Source organism: Larus michahellis, chromosome Z (genome assembly GCF_964199755.1).
Source record: "Larus michahellis chromosome Z, bLarMic1.1, whole genome shotgun sequence".
NCBI classification, from domain to species: Eukaryota; Metazoa; Chordata; class Aves; order Charadriiformes; family Laridae; genus Larus; species Larus michahellis.
The window spans coordinates 53,577,918-53,603,551 of NC_133930.1; the positions used below are offsets into that span (position 1 = coordinate 53,577,918).

The window sequence follows — 25,634 nt, forward strand, 5'->3', positions numbered from 1 at the left end:
GGCGGCGGGGCGGGGCCGGGCGGCGGCAGCGCCGTGCCGTGCCGTGCCGTGCCGTGCCGTGCCGCGATGGAGGGTGCTGAGGCGGCGAGTCTGCTGGGGGAGCGTGGCCTGGGGCGGCTGGCCCAGTTCAAGACCTACCGGCGGCGGTGGTTCCTGCTGGCCGCCGTGTGCCTGCTGAACTGTTCCAACGCCATGGTGAGTGCGGCGCGGCGGCGGCACCGGCCCGGCCCGGCACCGCGCAGGGCCCGCGGGGACGCGCCCCCGGAGGGGTGAAGGCGGCCCCGCGTCGCGGGGGGAAGCCGGCGGCCCCGCGGTGCCCGAGCGGCGCCGAGCGCAGGAGGTGGCGCGGAGCAGGCAGGGCAAACGCCCCGCTCTCCTGGCTACCCGCGCCGGAGCGCTGCGGAGCAACTCTGGCTGCTACCGCCGCCGGGGGAGGATGGGGTGACAGGGCTTGCCGGAGCCAAAACCACCTCCTATCTCTTCCTAGAAGCAGCCAGGCAATCTTCAGGGCTCTGCCCCAGTGCCCTGTCTCAGATCCACCCCTTCATCCTTGGAGCACCGGCGCTCGGTTGTGCACGGAGAAGCCGCATCCCCGCCGTGCCTCGGCGGCCGAACCAGCGGCTTTTCCTTTTGAGCTTTGTTTCTCCTGTTCCGACTTCGGCCTCCGCGCCTCCCTCCCTGACCCGCGGGGTCCGGGGCGCAGGGGGTGGTGGCGGGGGAAGGGCCCGGTGGGGCGGGAGGGGGTGCGTGGTTTGGGAGAGCGCAGGAGGAAGCGCCGCCGCGTCGAGCCGGGCTGGGATGGAGCAAAACGTATTCTGGGGCACGGCTGAAATTGCTGCCGAATTCACTTCGCAGGCCGGGCGGGGGGAAGAAACAAGGTATTCAGCGTCTGTTTAAGGTCACATGTTTCAAACCTAAAAATAGGAGAACGATGTTGAAACTCCTTGGGTAGAGGAGCTGGAGTTTGCTCTGCCTTATTGCTGGCCTAAAACAGCAGATTTATCTGGCCAGAAAAAGGAGCAAGTACGTTTTCTTTTGGGTTCTGTCGCACATACAGGACAGTATAGGAGTGATTTTGCACTAAACATACTGGTCTGTGTACTTATTGCCTACAGGTACTTTATTCTGAAATACCTGGAAAAAAAAGGGGTGCCAGATCACACCTCACCTCTTGAACTGATTAAAACTAGGTTAGTCATTACTGAGATAAACACATAAAGTTTCCCCTTACCAAGTCCCAGTATGTGAGATGGAAGCCCAAATCTTTGCTCACCAAGTCACTGAGGATGTTGTTGATAATTATCAGACTGATGTAGAATTATTCATGTGCTTGAGGATTATCATGCTGCGAATGCAGGCTGTCTGGCAGCCAAGGTCAGGCACTGCAACCTGCAAACATTTAAATGCCGCGAAGGAAGAGCAGGTATTCCATGATGCAAGAGTGCTGGAGTAGAGAAATGAGAAAGCACAGTGAGAATGAATGTGCCTTCTCAAGGAAAAATCAGTGTATACTTTAAGAGTGTAAAAGAGTGTCCTGCAGAAAAGCAATGTGAAGCCCTGGTATGTGCTTGCAGTTAAATTGGCACAGCACAACAATATTATGTATCAAGAAAAAACCCCACCCTGCTAGAAGTGGAAGGTCACAGCATGGGTGAAGGAAGCTGTAAAACACCTTTCCAGGATGTCTTGTCAGACTTTGACTTTGCTGAAACCTTAAACGGGAGGCTTACTTAAAAGGGTCCTTTCAATGCATCTGCCAGTATAACTGTGTCCTGAGTCATGTTGCTGAAAACTTGGTAGCCCTGAAAAACTGTACTGTTGTCTGTTTGGTTTCTTGCCATCTTCCTGACTGTCCACAGTATTATTTTCCCACAGTATGAACTTAAGCCAGAACTTCACCACTTCAAAACTGGGTGCTTAATAAATATCCTAGGGTGAAAATATTGTTTCGAAGCCACTGCAAAGGTCTGGAATGGCAAGTATGCTGACATATAAAGTTGTAGCCAAACATTTCCTGATGGTAAAGTTTCTCCTAAATGGTTCCTGATAAAAATCACATTAAAATGGAGGGAGTAGTCGACAGGCCATGAAATCAAAGTGGTTGGTTGCTGTTTAAAAGTTCCAGATGGAAAGATTAATTACCAGTTCTGTGATGTGAAAATTGCCTTGCAAGTTAAGATATGTCCTCAGTTTCTGTGCAGATGTTGCATGCAGCACTTTGTTCTGTGTATTCCTATGTCAGGTTATCTGCAAAATGCATATGGGGAGGACACATGACTTTTGAGTTGTCTGACTTGGAAAGAACTGATCACCTCGTGCTGGATCCTTGGTGTCTTCCAGGATGATGCCTTGTATTCCCCACTCTTACCCATGCACACGTGCACTTTTCTATTAGTGGTCTTCAGCGTCACTGGAAGTGGCAGGCAGGAGACAATCCTGAGCGGGAGAGAATGTCAGTGTCAGGAACACAAGGTAGAAACAACTTGACTGCAGGAAGGCACACTCGGTCATGCAGCAAGGTCAGGCTGAGAAAGGGGTATTTCTTATTTCAGTCTGTTTTAGCATTGTTATTGAGCAAAACCAGGCCAGACCATGTGGTGACAAAAAGGGCACTCTTCCCTATTTCCTCCTGCTCCTCATCAGCATGAGAAATCCCTTCTCTAACCAGAGCACGGCGGGGTAAATAAGGGAGGCTTTTACACCAACCATGAATAGGACCTTGCTTGAATCTCTGTTACTGACCTGAGTTTAGAAGCCTCTCTCTCTCCCTGCTGTACAAAGTGTCTACTGTCTTACCAGAGATCTGTTCCCATTTGACAGATATATCTATTCTGGAAATTCCTACCTGACAATGTACTGTAAGAAACCCTTACATTATCTTAAGGCCCTAAGTAGGCTTTCACTTGCTAGTAGCAAACAGTGAGTAGTATAATTCACTTGCTGCCTGAAGTCCTGGGCAGAGAGGCCGTTCTGACCACAGCTAAGCTCAGATGATTGATACCCAGCTGTCTCTTGCAACACTGCTGGTGAGGGGTGACATAACTATGCCTGCGGTTGCTCCCCAGACTTGTTTTCTCAAGTTGATGCTGTGGTTTTGAGTGTGTGGGCTTTTTATTCTGAAGACTTAATGTTTAAGAGTATTCACGGTGTGCTGGCAGCTGTTCTGGTAGCAAACTGCTGAGGCAAAGAGCTCCTTCCTCATTGCTGTGAAGCTGGACAGGTGGGAACTTTCTTTTTCACAGGAGGAACTTCTTCTCGCTTTAGCGCTGGGGACAGAGAAGAGCACACAAGAGTGAAACTGAGAGTGTTTCCTCCCTGCAAGCTGGGGAGGAGGAGGGACTCGGAGGGTTGGAGCAGGCTCCCACTTGGCCGAGTGGTTCCTGACTCACCGGCCTGGAGGACTTCCACCACCGCTTAACGTACTTGGGAGAGAAAGGAGAGCTGCACAAGTGGAGACTGGCATGCTCCAGGGCAGGGTGCGCACGCTCCTCACCCACGCCTGTCTGCTCCAGCGATGTCCCTGTAGATACGCATGCACACACAGCCGCTGCTGCCTGGCTGCTGTGTCCTGCTAGTCTTACTGAGAGCTATAGAGGCTAAAAGTGACATCTAGGCAGGGATCCAACCTTCCTGAAGATCATGCCTCTGTCCTTATTTCCTACGCTGCTGTGTCAGCATGGGTGCCTTCAGTTGAGACCAGGGGCTGTTTGCTTCCAGACTGTGTGGCCCTTTTGATCTTGAAGATGAGGAGTCTGGTGTAAGGGCTTCATAGCCTGGCCCCAGGAGAGCAGGAGGCAGCCTGCACATCGCAGAAAGACATCCTACATCCTACATCACCTTCAAAGCAGAGTCCGGGTGCATGGGAGAGAGCATGCTGGGACCGGGAGGGCTGCTGCAGGGGATTAGTGAGTTGTGCCTGTGCCTATTCCAAAGCAGAAGGTCCTATTTCGTGTAAGTCATCCCCCTTGGCTCCTCCTTTTTAAGCTGTACATAAATGGTATTACAGGGGCATTGCTACACTGTGCACAGCTATACAGTGTGCCAGACAGTGAAGAATGCTCCATATGGAAGTGTTTGCTAGCTGATACCACCATGCAAAATACCACATGGCAAAATGGCTTAATTTCCACCCTGCGTGATTGCATGTGCTTGCCATTCTGCAAATGATTTTGCTTTTCACTTTTAGAATCTTGATTTGTTGGTGAGGATGGTAGACATTGTTTAACAGCTTGCCTTTCATGAAAAACAACATTTTTGGTACTGCTCCTGTCAGGGCTGCGCCTGGTTATACATGTGATGCAAAAACATATCATTACTGCTCTTTGACCTCTGAAAATCCTGGGGCTGTGTTTATTTGTCCTGCCTTCTGCAGCTCGCACCTATTGCTTATCAAAGTGTAGAGTCTATACGGAGTCCTGCCTTCATCCATCACCTTGCTACCATTGCAGACAGAGAATTGGTGGCTGACAGCCCACCAGTAACCTCCTGCAGAAGTGGGAGGGAGGCGAATGTTGGGTCCCTTGGAATAGGTGGAGGGAAACTGGGTTCTGCAGGTGAAAAGGTCCTGGAGAGTCTGTGCGGGAGTGAAAACAGTAAAGGCAACAGGGCAGAAGAACTGAACCTCGAGAAGGTGGGAGCAGAAGGGGAATGAGAGCAGGAGGAAAACTAGAGGGTTTAAGCTGACTCTGTGAGGAAGAGGGCTGGATCCATGTCTGAAAATCAGTTAATGGTTTACCAGGGTATCAGAAAGAGCAACATAGAAGCTGAGAAAGGGGGGCAGGATGAGAAAAGCTGTAACCTGACCTTGGTTACAGGAGTGCCCAAGCAGGCTGCAGTTAATGGGGAAGGGAGCAGGCAGTCTCTGGGAGGTGCAGGAGAAGAGAAAACAAATGTTAGCTAAAAGAAAGTTAAAGCAAGGGAGGGAGAACTGAAAGTGGAGCCAGTACCCCTCCAACGTCAGTACCAGTCAGATGATTTGGCCTTCCCTGGTGGTCTCACATGCTCCATTGTTAAAGAAGGTGGGGAGGGCGCTCTTCTGTAATTGAGGAAATAAGTAGGCTCTGGGTGGAAAACATTTCTGTCCTTTTCTTTTAGTGATGGGGTATGGCAACCCAGTCAGCCAGCTGTGTGCTGAAAGCAGTGGGAGCCACAGCAGTACTCCAGTGCAAGCCGGAACAGGCTCGCTGATCTTCAGGGGACCAGAAGTCCTCTTCGTCAGTTGCTGTGCCCATTGCGTAGAGCACAAGTTTTATAGTCCAGAGTGTGTGCTGAGGTATGACTTCCTGCCCAGACTAGCATGCACTGGAGCTTTTGCTGTCTCTAAACTCAGAAATCACAGTGAGATGAACGTGCTTCTGAGGCTTGAGCTCAGGAGAAGAGAAGAGCGTGGGAACTATGATTCCTGCATTTGCAAAAGAAATGGTGTATGTTATTACAGTGGCTATTCCAACATCCTGCTAGATGCATATCTGAAGGGAGTGAAGAGTCCATCCCAAATGCTGAAGGATCAAATACCATGGTCTAGAACATGAGTGATCATGGCCAGCAATATTAGATTATACTCCAACAGGAGCTGTCATTTGAGAACAAATAATGCAAAATTTGTGAGGAAATGCTGGGAAGTGAGTTTTGCCAAGTATTAGGAGGTTGGGCTCAAACCCATTGTTGTTGGTTGGCATTCGAATGCAGGAGTCCCTATGCTTGAGTGGCTCCACATGGGCTTCTGTGTAAATGGCTTGACCTAACTATGCCATGGCCCAGAGAGTGGATTCCTGACATCCAACATTATCCGCTCCAAGTTGTTAAGCAGCCTAGCTGTGTTCTGCTGTGGGGACTGCACAAGGTAGTTGTTGAGCAGTAAGGATGTGGGACTCTGGGATGGGTGCATTTGAAGCCTCAGAGACAAGGCATTCCTGATCTGTGGGGTGGCAAACTGGGAATTTTGGCAAAGTTTGCTAAAATGTTTTGGTTAATTGCAGCCCTGACAGGGCTCAGAATGGACATAATCTATAGTGGGTGAATGGAAATTGCTTGTCACCGTTGCAGGTCAGGAAGAGACATTGACAAGGGGCTGGACCCTCTCACTTCTGCTGTTGTGACATCCATTGAGCTGCCTTCAGAGCAGCACACGTGGACATGGATGTAGCAGTGCAGTGCTTAACACGGACTCCCCTTGATGCCTTTTGCATCTCATACTGAGGCTCTAGGTCAGTGTGGCTACACAGGCAGTGGATCTGGGTGCAGTTTGACCAGACCACAAGGGCATATGTCCACAAAGTGAGGCTTATGCAGGGACTGAACAAGTGTGTAGGCAACCCTGTTAAGAACAGAGGTGTCTGTCTGTTTCTCCTCCCTTCATCTGTCCCAGGAACAACCAGCTTTTTGGGCTGGCATCCTATAGCCCCATGCATTCTCTCCTCCTGCATCTGTCACCATGATCTACAGTGGGCAGCTTTGGTACTGTTTTTGGTGTGCCAAAGCTGAGTTAAGGCAGTGGTCCTTGGGGAGTGAAAGAAAGAGTCTTCATCTCTCAGTCTTCATTATGCATCTTTAGAGGTTACAGGGCTTAGATCTCACCAGGAAAGAACTGCATCGTGCTCACCCTGATCTGCCTGAAGGGATGTGCATGAGGGCAGTCACTGCTTAAGTATCAGCCTTGGCAGTGCAGAGTTTCAGAAGCAACATAAGGGCTCTAGTGCCCAGCACAAGAGCTTGCTAACTGCTGTGGATGAAGTCGTCATAGGTGGGAAAACCAAAAACAGAAGGTGGCATACTCAGTTGCTTACCATGGCAATTTCCCTGTGTTAGCAAAACGACACCATGCCATTTCTTTGTTGCAGGGAGATTTGACGTCCACTTTGACCACAGCTACACCTTGAGCTCCATTGCCCAGGTCTTAATTTCTCTGTTAGGGCAACACATGGCAAACAACCCCTGCCTGAATGGAGGCAGAAACATAGTTTTTCTCTCCAGACCCGTATAGAAACACACTTCCTATTTTTGGCCATGTGAGCTTTGTGTCCAACGCGGTAGATGTGGCATGAAAGCTCTTTTCAGAGAAGAGGAAAGGGCTGATGCTAGGAGTCCTTGCTAGGACACTGATAATACATTCAAAACATCTCTGTTACTGCCATTTACTCATTGAATCCCTGCTAGCAGAAAAGCTTAGCTAAACAATGATTTGCATGTGGCTGTACTCACACAGTGACATTTAGAAAGAAGAAAAGCCCATCTCTCCTTCTGCTTTCATTTAATGTGGTAGTTTTTATGGTCCCTAGCGTGTCAGAAGTAAATAGGAACACTGGAAGTAACACGTAGCAGAGCGTAGGGACACACCTTCCTCTGAGGCTGCCCAAGCCCTTTTTCAGTTACACATTAACGCCACAGCCGATGCTGTCGGCAGGATGCAGACAGAGAGGGGTTACCTGGAAAGAGACGGTGGCTGGAGTTCTTTAGTCGCAAGTTATAGCTGAAGCTGTAGCTGAAGTTTTTGTTCACGTTTCTGCAAACTTTATCATCTTGTGTATTCAACAGCTGCAAGGTCATCTTCTAACAGTGTGGTAGCCTACAGCCACATTATTGAAATCTGTTGTCAGGTTAGGCTAGTCTTTTTGAAAAGCACCAGAGAGGGCATCTTCATAAAGAATCCACAGAAACATCCTTAAATTTGGGGTAGTACCCTCATTTATTTCTTGTGGGCATGATCCCAGGACCTGGTTTGAGGATCAAAGCAGGCTTTGTCATTCCCAGAAGAAACGAGAAGCCAATGGCAACCTTATGAAACCAATGCCTAAAACAAGGTTTAGCAGAATATTTAAAGATATGGCACTGGAAGGAAGAGATGTATAGGTATTAAAGTAACTCTTGTGTTTCTCTGTTATGTGTTCTGATATACTCACTAATGCAAATTTCTGGGCCCTTTCCAAACCGTTGAGTGTTTGTCTAGGACAGCTTGGAATAATGTCTCTCTTGGCTGACATAGCAAAGTTGTTCTTTCAAGGCCACATCCAGGGGTTACCAATGCAACCATAAATAGCAGGCTGAGTTTAAGGGCTCTTATTTGCAGAGAGGAGATGGCAGTCTCTTGTTTAGAAGGATTGCTTGTGGTTTACATCAGGTAAGTAAGTGCATCAGGGGCCAACATGTTCAACCTGGGGACAGAAAAAGGTACCGACCTCTGCTTCTGCCAGCAGGACAAGGGGATTGGGGATGAGGTAGTGAAATGGGTGGGGTGCTCTGTGCCAAGATAATGATAATAGCAGTGGTAAAATAGTCCTAGCGTGAGTAACTGCAGACACTAGGGGTTTGAATTTTTATTACCAGCCTTAACATCCAGCCTAATTTCGAGGAGAGACTAAGATAGCTAGCCCCTTCACTGCTCAGTGAGACAGTTTGAGGGGATGCTGAATTTCTGTTCCCATGTTCGTGCTTACCCATCTTTGCTTTCTACTCTGCAGCTGTGGCTGACATTTGCTCCTGTGGCTGATAAGACAGCTGCGTACTTCCACATTTCCCTGGAGATGGTCAACTGGCTCTCAATAGTGTACCTCCTCATCTCGATCCCATTTGGGCTGGTCGCAACATGGGTTCTCGACAGCGTGGGGCTCAGATGTGCTGTGAGTTGAACTGTTCTGTTTCCTTGTGGGCATTTCACCTAGAGGTAGCAGTAGCTGCACAAAGTATTAACATGCGTACTGTGAATTGTAGTCTTGCCAAATGCTGCAAAGAATGAGCATGTTGAAAGCTCTGTCCTAGTTTGGCAATAGCAGTCACATCACTTGTGAGGTGGGCAACAGTGGGAAAAGTTAGGGTAATGTTGCATTCATACTTGCCTTTTCCTGCTTCAGTTTTTGTCGTCTTAGACAACTGACAGGGACGGATGCTGTGAGCTGAGTCTGTGAAGAGCTTACTGTAATTGGGTAGATTTGATAAGGAAAAGTGTTAGCACAGCTATTTTGTTTGCTGTTTAAGGAGCAGCAGGGCATGGTGCAAGCAAGGGACCACTGTGAGCTCACAGGTTGGTCTATGCTAAGCCAGCTTGGAATCTCTACACTGTCTTCCCAGAAGCAAGAGTGTTGTGGAACGTGTCACTGAAACTCTAGCATGCTAGTGGTAGAGAAGAGCGTTTGCAGGATCCGTATACTGGATGATTATTGCCATCATCTTTGGATTGTCACAGCAATATACGGGTGATGGTGCAAACTTGCAAACAGAGTGTGATTAGTGAACTTTGGATTTCTAATCAATTCCATGACCATGTCTGTTGCCTTGCATAAGCTACATTGTGGTGTAGTTCTCATGTAGGGCCAGGACAGCCACCTTGCTCCCTAAGGAGCAATGTTGGATCAGGAGCATCTTGCAGTTGCCCAAAGGGGTGGCGGTGGTCTGCAGGCAACTTTCCATGCAGTGATTACTGACACTCAGTGTCTCCTGTAATGCATCCGAGACCCTGCTCATGCTAGTCTGTTGCATTAAGTTCTGCCATTCAGCCTTCATCACACAACCCCTGCCTGTTTCTGCTTGCTGCAGGTGATCCTGAGTGCATGGCTGAACATGACGGGTAGCATCATCCGGATATTCAGCGTCCTCAAGTTCCTGAGCTTGGGTTCCCAGAGTTACTGGTACCTGTTTATTGGGCAATGCCTCTGTGCGCTGGCACAGCCCCTTATCATCTTTTCACCCACAAAACTGGCAGCACTATGGTTCCCAGACCACCAGAGAGCAACAGCAAATATGATCGCATCAATGTGTAAGTGACAGCTGCAAAGTAATATTGCGGGCTCCCAGGACTTGCTAGCATTTGTTTGTCTTTCAGAGGCAGCAGGCAGAGAAAGCCGTCTACACACAGCCATTTGGCCCTGCAAATACATCTCTGCCCAAGAGTCTCATAGCCAAGTGCAATAAACCAGTGCCTTCGAGGCCCTGCAAGACAGGCAGGCATTTCCTTGCTGGGGAGTAAGAAGAGGGCCTTAGCCACATCCAGGTGCAAAGTTCAAAGTAAGCCACACAGCCTCCCAGCCTTCCTCCTCTCTGCCATGACAAGGTGATCATCTTTGTGTAAATATCATAAAGGCTGGGGACAGCCCTCAGTGTTACTAAATCTAAAGTCTGTACTGGCCTTAATTCTTCAGCTTGTTAGAAAGGTGTCCAAATTGCATGTGATGCCTGTGGTCACAGTTGACAAATTCTGTAGTGGCTGGAGGTGAGGCTGCTGCAGCAATTTTGTCTACCAGTTTGTCCAGTAGCAAGGCTGAGCGTGTATTCCCAATTGGTGTGTATGCATACACAGATAAAATATACTCATTTGGCCACACAAACATGTTGGGATGCTAAATGCAGCAGGACTACCACACTGAAACCACATCTGCCTTTCACAGTGCCTGGAAGCTGTGAAACTGGAGAGGAGACACGAGATACACTTGCTCTAATCTCATTCCTCTCTTGGCTGCTTTGGGCTCTGCTAGACACAGGATACTGCACTTAACAGAGCTGTTTCCTCCCTCCATGTAACATTTCCCCATCAGCCAGAAGAAATATCTTCCTCCTTTCTCTAAGGACTTGAGAGGTACTGCAGAAACTGGGCTGGCTTACTGGCTCCATCTGGGAAAGCTCACAGTACCTATATAGAATCATAGAATGTGTTGAGTTGGAAGAGACCCCACCCCCCTGCAGAAAGCAGGGACGTCTTTAACTAGATCAAATTGCTCAGAGCCTCATCAAGCCTGGCCTTGAATGTCTCCAGGGATGGGACCTCCATCCCCTCTCTGGGCAACCTGTGCCAGTGTCTCACCACCCTCATCGTAAAGAACTAATATATATGGGGGAGCCCTGCCTGCTCTGCCCTCAAAACAGCCAACAGGCACCTTTCCTCCCCACTGGAGTTGTGGGGAAGGGGTGGGCATGGGGAAAAGGGCAGTATAGGAGCACCCCTGTACAGCTTTCCCAATGCTGCTGCAAACCCAGAGCACAGGCACTGTTGTTTAGCAAGAATGGATTTATGGTGTCAGAACAAATAAATTATTTTTGCACTGCCTTCCCTAGAGGTGTGCAGGGCTCACCTTGTTTCCCAGGGCTCAGATAAACCCTCACCTTCCCTGCTGGAGAAGGAGCTCTGTTGTCAGTGTGGTGCAATACAGTTACTACCAGGGACCACTGGGCACTTGGTCCATCACTGCCCTGAAGGACCCCAGCCTGCAGACAACTTGCTTTTTTTAAGTGAGAGCAGCCAGAGCTGCCAAAGAGTATTTCTTTCACATAGCATCCTCAGTCCTTACAGGACCGAATGGATCTAACTATAGGAAAGAATAAAACTGAAGAGCAAGGAACAGTGGAAACCCAAGAGCTGAAGCTGTTCCATCTGTGGCATGTTGAGAAATCAGTGTGAGGACTGAATGGGCTGTGATTATTATCTGCTACAACACCTGCATATTGCTGTGTAGAGAGCTTCCATTAATACTGTCTGGTTACAGTCATTACTGTCTGCTGTGCAAAATCAGGTTTTCATTTCAAGAAAGTTTAAATATTGCTTAGAAGGAGCCACAGCCCCAGTCATTTACTCCAGTCGTTAATTACTGCACTGGCAAATGTCTACATGTTCCTTCTTGTCTCAATGATCCTTATCCCCCAGCTATTCAGTCTTGTTGCACCTGTTTGTCAGGTAGTTATGGACAGAGTCACCTCTTCTCTCCTTTGTGTAGAAAGACTGAACAGCTCCAACCTGGTCACTTTACAAGCACATTTCCCTTGGCCTCTTCCCACATGTCTCCATGTCCGCCTGTTGCTCACATGAGTTTTTTCTCTCAGCTTGCTCCAGTTTATCAGTACCAGATTTATGAGCATTGCAGTACTGTCGGTATCAGTGCTGCACACAGAAACTAGCCCTACAGCCTCCTGTCAGTATCGCCACAGCTCTGTTAGTGCCTCTGCATAGGCTTCCCTGTGCTTGTGTGCAGACAAAAGCAAACCCTGCACCCAGGATCCTGATAAACAGCTGAAATCACTATGACTCATCTGTGCTCTTGAGTATTTATCATATCTCAGTCCTCCCCATCGCTTTTAGAGACTTACTCACAGAGAAGCAGTGCAGGGCCAAGCACTGATCCCCTGTGAAGACCATGAGTTCTCCTGTGTTGGGAGAAGACAGACCTGTCTGAGTCCACTGATGTGGCCTCTGCTTCATCCATGGGTTTCTTCATTTACTGTGATCTGTCAGCATGTCATTTTCTGCACCCTGCAGAGCTTTAGGGCATCAGCATCACTGTCCACAAAACACACAGCAGCACTGCAGAGTACTGCAAGCTAATCCACCAGGACCCCTGTACCATAATGTACAGCTGATTAACTCCAGTGATCTCCTTTCCATTCTTAGTCTAGGCTCATATAATTTCTCTTCACAGGAAGAGAAGGCAGCTGGAACCCTGTAATTACTCAGATAATCTCACTTACTCTTTTTCAGACTGAGCCCAATGCTCACATTTCCACCCCTCACCCATATCTTCTGGAACTGCTTCAGCATGCTGATAGTTCATGGAAACACCTGACAGTAGTTTTCAGGCAGTACCCTACAATGCACAGATGCATTATGCCCCAACGGAGAGGCGTTAATCTATCTCCTTGGAAACCTTTGTTTATTTGTGTCCATGTATATGTAACATTTCACTAGGATCATAAACTACTACTTCCCCAAGTACAGAGCAGAAATGCTACAGTTGTGGTGTGCTATAGCACTATTAATGATGCCTCAGCAGAATCGTAGAACAGACAAGGTTGGAAGGCTTCTCTTGGGACTGTCTCGTTCAATACTTGTCTCAAGCAAGGTTAGCTAGAGCAGGTTGCCCAGGGTGGTGTCTAGTCAGGTTTTGACTCTCTCAAAGGATGGAGATGTTGCAACTTATCTGAGCAACTTGCTTCAGTATTCAACCACTGTCACAGTAAATACTCAGTTTCCTGTGCTACAGGTTGTGCCCATTGCCTCATCCTGCCACTGGGCACCCTGAGAATAGTCTGGTTCCCTCTTCTTTACTATCCCTGATCAAGGTTATTTTCTCCAGGCTGAACATTCCCAGCTCTTCCAGCCTCTTTAAGTATGAAAGATGCTCTGGTCCCTTAACCAAGTCTTTGACCCTTGACTGGACTTGCTCCATTAACTGCATATCTTTCTGGTGTTGAGGAGCCCAGCACCAGACTTGGCTCTCTGGATGTTTCTCACCAGGGCTGATTAGACAGTAAGGATCACCACCTTCCACCTGCTGGCAATGCTTTTCCCAATGCAGCCCAGGATGCTGTTGGACACCTCTCTGCAAGGGTGCATTGCTGGCTCACAGCCAAGTTGCAGTTCACCAGGACTCCATGTCCTTCTCTACAAAACTGCTTCCCAGCAGCTTCTCCAGGCTGATCAATCCCAGGTCTCTCAGTTTCTTCTCACATGACAGAAGCTCCAGTCACTTAATCAAATGTTTGGCCCTTTGCTGGCCCAGTAAGTCCATGTCTCCTTCATATTGGCGAGCCCAGAACTGGGCACAATACTCCAGATGTGGCCTCACTAGTGCTAAGTAGAGGGTAAGTATCACCTCCTGCTGACAACGCTCTGCCTAATGCAGCCCAGGATGTTGGTGGCCTTCTTTATCATGAGGTTGTGTTGCTGGCTCATGATCAGCTTGGTATCCACCAGGACTCCTACCTCCCACACCAGGTCTTTTTCTGCAGGGCTGCTTTCCAGTTGGTCAGCCTCAGTGTGTACTGGTGGATGGGGTTATTCCTCCCTGGATGCAGGACTTCACATTTCCTTTTGTTGAACTTCACAAGGTTCCCCTTTGCCCATTTCTCCAGCCTGTTGAGGTTCCTCTGAATGGCAACATAGCCATCTTCTCTATCAGCCACTCCTCCCTGTATCACAAACTGGCTGTGGGTGCTCTCTGCCCTGTCTTCCAGGCTTTTTGTTAAGGCTAAACTGTATTGGCCCCAGTATCAACCCCTGTGGTGCATCACCAGTGACTGGCCTCCAGTTGGACTTCATGACAGTGACGATAATCCTCTGGGACCAGCTGTTAAGGTGACTTCCAGTTCATCTCACTGTACGCTTATCTAGCCAGTACTTTGTCAGCTTGTCTGTGAGGATGTTATGGGAGACAGTGTCAACAGCCTTAGTAAAGTTGAGATAAAAAACATCCACTGCTCTCCCCTCATCCACACAGCCAGTCATCTCACTGTACAAAGCTGTTAGGTTGGGTGAGCATTTCTCCTTTGCTGACTGCTCCTGCTCACCTTGTTGTCCTTCATGTGCCTGGAAATGATGTCCAGGATTAGTTGTTCCATGACCTTCCCAGGGATCAAAGTGAGACTGAAAGCGCTGGAGTTCCCTGGATTCTCATGCCGTTCTTCAAGATGGGAGTGACATTTGGTCTCTTTCAGTCCTCAGGAGCCTCTTGGAATTGCCATGGCCTTTTAAGGATAGCCAAGAATGGCCTTGCAATGAAAACAGCCTGCTCCCTCAGCACTTATTTGTGCATCTCATCAGTCCCATGCACTTTTGTGTGTCTGACCTACTTAATGTTCCCTAACCAAGTCCTCCTCCACTGAAGGTAAATCTTCCTTGCTCTAGACTTTACCTCTGGTCTCAGGGCTGAAGCCTGGTCTTACCAGTAAAGAGTGAGGCGAAAAAGGGATCAAATACCTTGGCCTTTTCCATATCCTTTGTCACCAAGTCTCCTACCCCATCCAGCAGCAGGCCCACGTTTTCCCTAACCTTCCCTTTGCTGCTAATGTACTTGTAGAATCCATTCTTTTTGCGCTTCACATCTCTCACCAAACTCAGTTCCAGCTTGGCTTTGGCTTTCCTAACCCCATCCCTGCACACTAGGAGAAAATCAACTTTACTTGTTTGATTGTTTGCAGAACATAGCCTTAAAGTTAAAATATTGTCTCCTGCAATTTTGGAGATTCCCAAGTTAGGTCCCAGGAGTGCTGCTTCACATGCTACTCAGCTCCAGCCCCATAACAATGCAACCCCCTACTCCAGTACAGACCAGTGTCTGAGATTCTCTTCTACCATGTGATAGTTGGTAGCAGAGATCAACTTGTATGCCAGCTTGGGCTTTACTGAAGAAATGTATTGGTTGGAAAGGTGTCGGGAATGACCTAGTGTCACTTTAGAGAGCCGTTGTAGGGCTTTCCTGCTTTTCATGCCCTTTTGGCAAAGAAGTCCAATGGCATCCAGGTCACCACTGGGAAGAGCATTGCCAGCAGCTTGAGGGAAGTCCCCTGTCTACATCTGAAAGAGCTGTGTCCAGTTCTAGGCTCCTCAGTACAAAAAGGACATGGACATATTAGTGTAAGTCCACTTAAGAGCCACTAAGACAATTACGGGAATGGAGCATTTGTCATGCCAGCTGATGCTGAAAGAGCTGGGACTGTTCACCCTCAAGAAGGCTCAGAGGGATTTTATCCATATGTATACATGCCTAGTGGCATAGGGGGACTATAGAAAGGGAAGCACCTCAATTTGTTACTGCTGCTATATAACATCGGGACAGATGACATGGATTCATTTTGTCCCTTCAGTTTAGCATTTACTGAGGCAGCCTTGTGAGGGTGAGAACACTGTAATTCATAGATGAAAACCAGTTTACAGGAGTTAAGAGTTGTAGGGAGATGGGTTTATAGAATGGACTTAATGGGGGTGAAGAACAGATGTGGCAAGAGTAAGACCGCACAGCCGACTTCTCCAAATATTGCCCTCCTGGTTTCTCCCTATTTGTGCCTTGTTCTGTCCTTACTCATTGCTGGGCTGCACGCTGCAGCTCTGGTGCTGACTGGCAGTAGAGGTGGACAAATGATTCTCACTGCTTGCATGAAAAAAGTGTCTCTCTGTTTTATTTCCTTCCAGCCAATCCTTTGGGTATTCTTATAGCAAACGTGCTGTCACCTGCACTAGTTCCTGAAGGAAAGCACATCCCACTGATGGTAAATAAAAACTGTTTTAATCAGACAGCTGGACTGTTTATTAGTTATCCAGCTAATTTATTTATTTGGAGGCAGTGGAGCTGAAAAGACTAGTAACGTGTCTTTACTTTGTGTTGTGTAGCTGGGTGTTTATGCCGTCCCAGCAGTAACAGCCTGTGCTCTAGCAACTCTGGGGATTCATGAGAAGGTTCCTCCAACGCCTCCTTCGGCCAGTGCCACTAACTCCACCTCCAAGCCATTCCTCATAGGGCTCAAGATGGTAAGTGCGATAGCATAAAGATACACCGGTGCTGGAGTGAGGGGTGCAGCCCTGACAGACAGGGATATGCTGGGGAATCTGCTGACAAAGCAGGCTATGAACTCCACTACACCAAACCCGGCACGGAAAGCCCCCTGAAGGAGACCAGGACCCCTTCCTTCCTCAGGGAGTGGAAGCTGCTTGTAGCAAAGCTGCAAGCAACGGTATCTGACTGTTCAGCTGTGGGCTGGTTGCCATTCAGCTAGATCAGACAGGCACGTCTGGGCTAATCCAAGAGGACCACGCAGCCTGAGCCTTCTGAGCAGGTGTGGTAACAGGTAGGACAGCACAAGGCAAAGTGAAGGAATTTGGGCACTGAAGAGATCCTTCCTCCCTACATGGTCCCCATTTTAACTTGTCCTCTGGCTGAACTGACAGGAGAGAGAGCCAGACCCCTCTAATGATCACAGGGTTGCCCTGTCAATATTTCCAACTGAGGGGTCAGAGCTACTGACCCTCAAGCCTACTGTCACAGGCAGGTCTTCTCCCCCACTCCACTTGTTTAAATGATAATTAATTTCTTTCTCTAGCTCCTGAGAAACAAGCCGTACATCATCCTGGCAGTGTGCTTTGGAGGAGGAATTGGCATGTTCACCTGCTTTTCAGCTCTGCTAGAACAGATCCTTTGTGAAAAGGGGTATTCAAATGTGAGTCTCCTTCCTTTCCTCCCCATTGTCCACATCATCTCTGATACAATCAAAATGACTTTCCCTGATAAGAGACTCAGACCAAAATGAAGACAGTTGAATATGCTGCACTGTCTTGTATCTTATTTGCTCACATTATCTAATATAGATTAAGTGGTACATTTACCCAGAGCACAGTCAATCTCTCAGTAGAATAGATGATCTGCATTTTCATTACTGCCCGTGGCCAGGCTCCCACTTGCAAATGAAAAACCCTTACTACTCAAACACTTCTTAGAAAAAAAGAGTATTGCGTTTTTTCTGAGCCACTCCAGAGCACTGATGTCTATGCACTATGTCTATGATGTCTATCTAACACCTTCCCCAGAGTAGGATGGGGCCCAGGCAAGCCCTAGAGTGAAGCTGAAGGCAGGCTCATGCAAGTACCTTTTTCTCTTTGCACAGTCTTGCATGAAGCCAGGGCAGCAGAGGAAGTCACTGTGACAGCTATTTCCCCATCCTTCCGACACTGGCCAGGTGCTGCTTTTACAGTTGAGCACAGCAGCACGGCTGGTTCCTCCCTGCAATAGCAAGGGGCTGCCCCAGTTCCCGCGTTTACCCTCAGGCAGGCAGCACTTCAGTCCTGCTGCTTGTATCCCCGTGGAGGTCCTCTTAAAACGCCTCTTCAGCTGTCGTGTATGCACGCCTACACCTCTGGTCTCTGTCCACTCCCTCTCAGCTCCCATGTGTGATACCTGATTCAATGCTGCATAGCCACATCATGTTTGCACACTCCATTAGCTTTTAACCGGAAACCTTTTAAACTTTGGAGCCTTGCTTTCTGTGCATCATGATGCTTTTGTCTGTGTGTGACTGGCTTGCCCTGTCCTGTTAGCCCGCAGAAGCTATTCCAGATACCCTTTCCTTCCAGTCTGCCCCTGAGGCTCCCAGAAAAGTTTAGCCATGTTTGTTAAAACTTCACTGCTTTCAATATTGATGTTTGCATTTGAATTCTTATAGAGTTGAAGGAGTGGGACACGCAAAGGTAGTCACTGCCCACAACAGAGCATGTACGCTATCCTAACTACTGATCATTGCCTCTCTAATTAGATGTCCTTGCTACAGCCAGGTAGCTACTGTGCCTCATCTAGCATGCTTTGGGGCTGCCAGCCTTATGGAAGGCATTCTGCCAGTGCAGGTCCCTGGTCCCTGGTAAGAAAAGGGCGAGGAGCATGATTATAAACAGGAGCAGATCCCAAGGCAGTTGGACCTGTTACCACCAGTGTGGACAAGGCACCTGATTGCCCCTGTAGGAGCCATGAACAGTCTCATGCCCAGGCTGGAGCATTTAACACCAGGGAATTGCTGCTGCTGTGCTCCCAGCTTCCCTTGTCAGGTGTGCAGAGACTTGCCATCCATTGAGACTTCGGGAGTGCTGTGACCCTGCTGTCTCCACACACTTTTAACAGCAGCTGGGCCCCATTATTTGCTACTCAGAGCCCTGTGCAGGTTTCAGCTACTGCAACGGGCAGGGAAGCTTTTCCTACCTCAGTGAGTGACCCACTAGCAGCAGGCAGATGAGTTGGTGACATTAAAACCTCTTTCCTAACTGCTGTAGTTGCTCAGTTACTTGTTCTTCTGCCCTCCAGGAATTTGCTGGCCTGAATGGTGCACTGTTCACGGTGTGTGGTTTGTTGGGTGCTTTCCTGCTAGGCCTGTATGTCGACCGGACAAGGAAGTTCATAGAGTCCACCAAGATTTGTTTCTGTCTTTGTGCCCTTGCCAGCATTGTGTTTGCAGTGGTGAGTTCTCCCTTGCATTGCACTATGGGCTTTGTTCTGTTGCCATACGATAAATCATCAACTCAAACCAAGGTCATTTGATGTCATAGTATTTATTTTTAAGCCATGTGTTATGTTTTGGGATTATGTCTCTGGGCTAGAAATGTTTTAAAGAAATACCCTTTACCGAGGATTTCACAGTCACTGTGGAGCCTGAGACAGACTGATTTATTTATATAAATAAATTGGCATAATTTTACTTCCTTACATTGGATCACCATGTTTACTGGCCCCAAGACCATTTTCTCCAAAAATAAATGGAATTGCCAAATATCCATCTTATAAAAATGAATAAGAATGCCATAGTTTTCCCACCACCTGCCTTTAACAGGTGGTGGATGCCAGGAGTGTAGGATTAGCAAAAAAGACCTAGTTACGTGCCTAGTTCTCCAGTAGTTCCTCAAGGAGGACACGACAGGGGAGATGCAGAAAAAGGTGGAGGCTTGAATCCAGCCAGGAGAGGAATGCAGAATGTGGAGACTTTACACCCATGAAGCTGGAGTGCAAGGACTGCACTGAAGCATCGTCATTGCCAATGGGAGCCATCACTCATCAGGAACCTAGGCATGGGGCACAGGACTCCTAGCACAGCAGGGGACCTAGGCTGGTGCAGGTCTCTGCTTTCCCAACAGGCTTGTGTTGTGCATTTCTCCTGTGTGTTGAAAAATCCAGACTTTCAATACGGCATGACCACACCTCCCCCTGGGCCAAGATCCCAGTGACATTATCTCCACTTTGAAGAGACAGACAGATGCAATGCCTAAAGCAAGGTGCCTGAAGGAGTAGGACAAGGTGCCTAAAGCAGACTTTGCATTTCACCCTTTAGTACTCTGCCATTTGTTGGCAGGATGGTCTGAATACAAGTCAGCGTGCCTGGGCCCAAGTAAAGCAATGAGTAGGCAAGAGGCTGTGTCAGGAGCAACAAGCAAACCTTTTCTTCCTCCCCCTCCCTCCATCCCCTTTATCCCATACAGATGAACTACTAGTTCAGAGTAGTAAAACCAAAAACACCCATTTAAATCTGCTTGATGGCTTGATGCTTTCAACTCAGATTTCAGACACACAGAGTTTTCCTTTTTTTCCAGATTTTACCAGTTTAGCTGGGCCAGGCCTGCTGCAGCCATGCCAAGGCAGACACCCTGTGTTCCTCTGTGGAGTTTATTACATGGTTAAGGAAGGAGGTACCAGCACTGTGGCTGCAGGATTTGTGCCCTTGACTTTGCTAGTGTTAGCTGGACAAGCCCATGGTCTTTCCTCCAGAGTTAAGGACAAGGCTGTTCTAGGCACTAAACTAATCTCCAGGGTTTGTGAATGTTTCAGGTAGTTTTTTGTTTGTTTTGTTTGTGGGGTTTTTTGTAGTAAAACTGCAATGTTACAAACATGAGACCGACAAAATAAGGAATAGTTTTCCTTATCGATGAGCTGCAGCAACACAGGGAATTCTCATATGTAACCCAATGCAAACACCACTTCTGAAATGTTAGCTTGCATTGGGAGGAAGGTGTGCGTTTCACTTTGTGCTGGAGATATGCTGAGCGCAGTCCTGCTAAGTTACTGACCAGGAAGTCAAGTCACAGTAATACGATCACACCAATGCTTTTCAGGTAATTCTGCTGATACTCTCTCTCCTTGCTTAAATTAAATAGATAAATTTCTTTTGTGTAGCCATTTGTTGACTCTAGAGGGTTGGAGGTAAAAGAGGGAAGGTATTGGTGAGAACAGTGAGCCCTTGGGACTTCTTGCAGGTAATGGGTTCAGAGATTCCCTGTGCAGCAGTGCTGACGCTGAAATTTTGTTGTTGCTTTTCTGCCTGCAGACATCTCGGTTCAGACATCAGACCGTTCTGCTGGCCATCACCAGCTCATTCTTTGGTTTCTTCGGTTTTGCGATCTACCCCATTGCCATGGAGCTGGCTGTGGAGTGCTCCTACCCTGTGGGAGAGGGCACATCTACAGGCCTGATTTTTGTTGCAAGGTAAGCAGGCAGGTTACATCCAATTCACAGCTGAGCTTGGGCTCAAACACACACACACACAGAGGTGCAGAGAAGAGGCTGGACATCAGTGCTATCCATCCTCCAGAACTTCTCTCTGGTGTATGTGCACATGACCATGACAAGGCGGGAGCAGGCTGGCTGAGCCGTAGAGCTGAAGAGCTAAAGGTTTTAAAGTAAGGAGGAGCATGTGGAATTGGTGCAAGAAAAGCAAGAAGGAAGATGAAGGTCTCCCTTGCTTGTCAGAAAGCGGGATTTAACCATGCTCAGCATCACCTACCTTTGAAGCAGATGGGGGCTGTATGCCTGAGAGGGGCACCCATTCCCACAGCAGTAAGGGGACTTGTCAGGTCTCAGTGCTGTGCTGAGGGAGATGGGGCCCATCACTCACAGGGCAGTGACCACAGGGCTGGTCACAACAGATGGGGCAGTGATCAATTTACATGCCAAGGGCTGGCACTGGACTGTACCAGGAATGACTTGTTGAAGCTCTAAGCAGTGATATATGTGGTCTGGTGCCATGTGTATGTGTCAGTTGGAGCTGCAGCAGCAAGAAACATCAGACAAAGAGAGGCATTAGACGTCACCTTTGAAGGCTGTTGTCTCCCACTGGTTGTGGACTTTGTTGCTTTGTTAGCTAGCTATGAGTGAGGAGGAGGCCGAAGTCATAGCCTGAGTTTTTCCTATCCTCAACACTGCAGTAGGAGGTATTTCCAAGTTTCTGCCCAGTGACTAAGCCTCAGCTCCTTGACAGCTGTAGTTCAAACCTGCCTGTCTCCAGAGGGAGTATATAGTAGTCCTGCCCTACTGGCACCGAATCTGGGGGTGTGCTGAAAAAAGGCTGACCTGCACACCCTGTGAGCCAGTGCCAGTTTACAGGCACCTGGTACAGAGGAAGCTGGAAGTAGCTCTCTCTGCTAGAAGGACCCTGCTCCAGAAAGGGGCCTCACTTTCTTCCTGCCGGGGAAGCTGGGCTTGCCTGCAGCACTGATGAATCAGGCAGGTGCCGTGACTGGATGTTGGCTTCTCCCCACAGCCAGATTGAAGGTGTGATTTTAATGATTCTGCTACAAGCCCTCACTGTGCGTGTTTCTGAGGATCCATCCTCTACCTGTGCCCTTGATCAGAGTGGAGCCCTGGACTGGACAAGTAAGTATGTCCTTGGGAAATTATGCTGGACTCTTGGTTGCACTCCACGTACCCCCCACTCTCCTCCAGGTCTCACTGTGAGGGAGGCTGCAAGATTGATTGCTATTGTAGCATATCTCTTAGACACCTTTCCCAAGCTGATGGTGCACTCCTTGCTGCTCCTGCTAAACCAGGTGCAAGATTGAAATGGGGAGACCTCTAAGGTGCCGTGAATGCTACCGGTGACCCTGGGTTAACATTTCTCTTAAGGCCACTCTGCAGAGACCTGAGCTTCACCGAGCTAGAAGGCAGTGGGGAAGACATTGTACATGTAGCACAGCCTGTGCTGCTTTGCAGTGGGAAGGCCAAGACTAAAAGTCCATTGACTGAAAGCTACTTCTCTTGCTCCTGCACATAGAGCTGCCTGGGTTTGTAACATGCCAGTGCAGCTTTGTTCTGCCTTATTCCACACTTCTCTTCCTTTCGTAGCTGGTCAGGAGAAAAGACAGCAACCGAGATGAACAAGAGCACAAATGTGTTTTCAGTGCAGGCTAGACCCTGGTCTTGGTCTCTCATCTGGTTCATATTTATGTAATACTGACACCAAGTCCTGGGGAGTTACCGTAACACAAAGGCTGGCAAACACCTTTTAAATATATCCTGCTTGGCTGAGCAGAAACTCCTCACAACAAGCTCTACTAGCTTGTAGGGAACAAGGCTTCACAATAACTGTCCCCAAAAAGCAATTTGACTGCTTCATGTCTGAAAGCCTGCAACTCTCCACCTTATCAGATCATACCTGTGGTCTGATACATGCAGGGACATCTGCGGGAGAAAGGCATGGAGGTGTTTATTTGAGACACTGCTGGAATGAGAATGTGACTACTTCCAGGCCTTTTTGCATGTAGCCTTTTAGATTTACTTTTATTTTTTCATTCAGAAAAGGTTCTTTCAACACAAATTTTTCTTTGATTAAAGTTTATCTTTAGTGAGCTTTTCCTACATTTTGCTCTTGGAAGATATAACAAGAAGCACTACCTGTGTGGACCTGTTCGCTTATGAAGCTCAAGTGTTTTGACTCAGTCTTTCTTGTAACTTTCTTCACCACTCCACAACACACAAACGTGTACACATACACAGAAACACACACAGACACAAACACACTGTGTGCACTGGTGTAGGACCTCTAATCTGTCTGGTCATGCAGGACAAGAGTCCTGGAAACCTTCCACATTTCACCCAGATCCTGTTTCTATGCCAGTATTATGGGAGACAAGGTTTGGCTGTTACCATGCTGGCATTGCCGCACTGTGAGCTGCACGCTGTCCTCAGGGATAGCCTTTGGGAGGAGATCACACAGGCTGTGCAGTTGCTGAGGAGCTGACCTCTAGACTTCTGCACTAGTGGGGAGTTGTGAATTCACCATCTAAAAGTATATCTTCCTTGCAGCTCCGGTACTGGTGCTGGCTGGCCTCTGCAGTGCTATGGCTTGTTTGTACGTCATCTTCTTCCATACTGACTACAAGCGGCTCCATGCTGAGGCAAACAATGGTGATTTGGACAAGGCAGAAGATACAGATGTTCCTGAAGCATAACCAGGTCTTTTGGGGCATGCCAAGGGCCCAGTAAGAGAAGGACTCAGGCCTGTGTTCAGGGACCATGACTGCAAATGCTCAGCTGGCACATTGTGATATCCATGTCCTGTTGCACAACAAGAAAGGACCAGAGTCACTTCAGAGTCTGGGGCACCTTTACTGCACTTCCCTCAATCTTGTATTTATTTGTGAGCCTGGGCTGTAAGAAAGATTGTGCTGACAGAAGGGTCACATTGGGACTGGACAACTATGCATATAATGGGGATTTTTAGCCGACTTGATTCAAGCTAAAGACATGTTGTGGAGGAGAGGAGCATTATATTTCAGCCATTTTTTCATTCTCATGTACTTGGATCAGGGGTGAAGCTTTCAGAGGCGTGGAAGCCACGCCGATCACAAACCTAGTAGAAAACTGTGGTTTAAGGACTGTGGTTCTTGTACAGCATAACAACTGTTCCTTGCATTGCAGCGGGGAAGTGTAGGTATGTGATCTGTAATATAAGTCTGTTACAATGAGCCACTTTGTCCTCTTCTTCAAATAGGAAAAGAAAAGCTCTGCCTGCAGTGCCACCTGTAAAAGAAAATATCTGTAAGCCGCAGAAGTTAAATACGGCAGGATTCCTCACTCATCTGACAGCATCTCTGTCAGATGGTGAGACATTCAGGATAAGCTTGGTTTTCTTGGTCTTCTGTTGTTTCTCCACCTTTCCAGCAATTGTAGTGGTTTAAGTTTTCCCCAAGAAAATGAAGCTGCTTGTTTAAGATTAGGGTAGTGTACCCTCCCCAAGCCAAGTCACGCTCTCCTATAGGGGAACACTGAGAGGGCAGCTCACTTTTTAGGGAATGACACAGAAGCTGGCAGGAGAACTGGCAAAGGTGACCACTTAGGGAATGCAGGGACCTGTCATAAGTTTCTGCAGATGATAGGGGCTTTTCTGGGGAAGAAGAAGTAAAAAACAACATCAACAAGCACCTTCCAGTTCTCTCTGCAACTGATAGCTGTTCTTCAGTGTTAGAAGAGATGGGTAGAAGATCCCATCAGAAGATCGCATTTGGAGCTCAGTTACCTTAACAACTGCAACGGGTACAACTGGATTTTTCATTTTGCAGTACTTCCACAGCAGTCCAGTGTCCTGCTTTGGTGTTCAGATCTAAATGTACAACCTGGGAACATTTTACCCTATAACATTTCAGTGGTAAAAAATGAGATAGATGGGATTCAGTGATACTTCCTATCATGCATCTTGCAAGGGGATCTGAGTACTTGCTGTTTAAGGGGACGTGATGCAAATTGGACCTGTGACTGGTTTTGGCCAGTACAGCTAGATGATGATCCCAAAGCAGAGGATACACTTCCCCTAAAAAACACCGTACAGAGGAGCTCTCTTGGTGCCTGAATTCTCTTCCCCATTAGCAACTGGAAATCTTACCCTGTGTGAAACACCTAGCTGCATACTTCTAGGAAACCTGCTTGTTCCTACAGCTCCAGCCCTGCTCTCACCAGTAAGCACTGATGTTTGTCAAAAGCAGCAGGAAATAAGTCTGAAACTGAGGTGAAACAAGCTCAGTTTGGATCTGGCAGAGGAAGGAGATTAGCTGTCTTTTGCAAAACTAACTGGTCAGTTCTGCAGCCCTGGAACTAATACACCAAACAGATTAACACCAAATTAACCTGCCACTCCTGAGTCCTACTGTACTGGAAAGCAAGAAGCACGTGGTAGTTTATAATTTTATATATTTACAAATGCTTATTTTTTTTTAATAAAGGGTGGTTTACTATATTAAATTTTAAAGAAGTTATAGTGATATTTTATATTTATAGTATGCAAGGGTGCATCAGGTCTGCTATGTAGCACAAACGAAAGGTCTTTGTTATACCAAAGGTATACAAAAGGTATTTGCCAGATGTGCATTAAGTTGTGCTCAAAATGATGATGTGAAGTGGTATATCAAATCCTTAAAATGACAGTGTGAAATTAACTGTAGGTTAAACAGCTTTAGGTTAAAGAGTGAGGAAATACTGCTAGGAAATGTCTCCAAAATCTGCCATTGCCCTGGTCAGAGAGTCTGCCTTGTCCCAGCTAAGACCGCTCTTATCTTTATCCAAGCATATAAGAAATTTGAAAAGGGTGAGTTTTCTCTCTGCTAATGCATCAGACATATAGGTGTGTGAGGCTAATTCTGAATTCCTAAT

The 25,634-nt window shown here is 47.8% G+C and overlaps 1 protein-coding gene across 3 annotated transcripts; it reads left to right on the top strand.

Moving 5' to 3' along the window:
* On the top strand, nucleotides 1–25,223 carry SLC49A3 (solute carrier family 49 member 3). Of its 3 annotated transcripts, XM_074570436.1 has the most exons (10): nucleotides 1–195; nucleotides 8,457–8,615; nucleotides 9,529–9,748; nucleotides 15,884–15,960; nucleotides 16,082–16,219; nucleotides 16,789–16,905; nucleotides 18,534–18,686; nucleotides 20,542–20,699; nucleotides 21,754–21,866; nucleotides 23,295–25,223. In XM_074570436.1, exons 1-10 carry the CDS (start codon nucleotides 67–69, stop codon nucleotides 23,438–23,440), a joined length of 1,410 nt encoding a protein of 469 aa, XP_074426537.1. In that variant the 5' UTR covers nucleotides 1–66; the 3' UTR covers nucleotides 23,441–25,223. The 3 variants fall into 3 exon arrangements, with proteins under 3 accessions (XP_074426537.1, XP_074426539.1, XP_074426538.1); XM_074570438.1 differs by lacking the exon at nucleotides 21,754–21,866 and having other exon boundaries at nucleotides 23,295–23,955; XM_074570437.1 differs by lacking the exon at nucleotides 18,534–18,686 and having other exon boundaries at nucleotides 13–195; nucleotides 23,295–24,108.
* The last annotated feature ends 411 nt before the right edge of the window (nucleotides 25,224–25,634 follow it).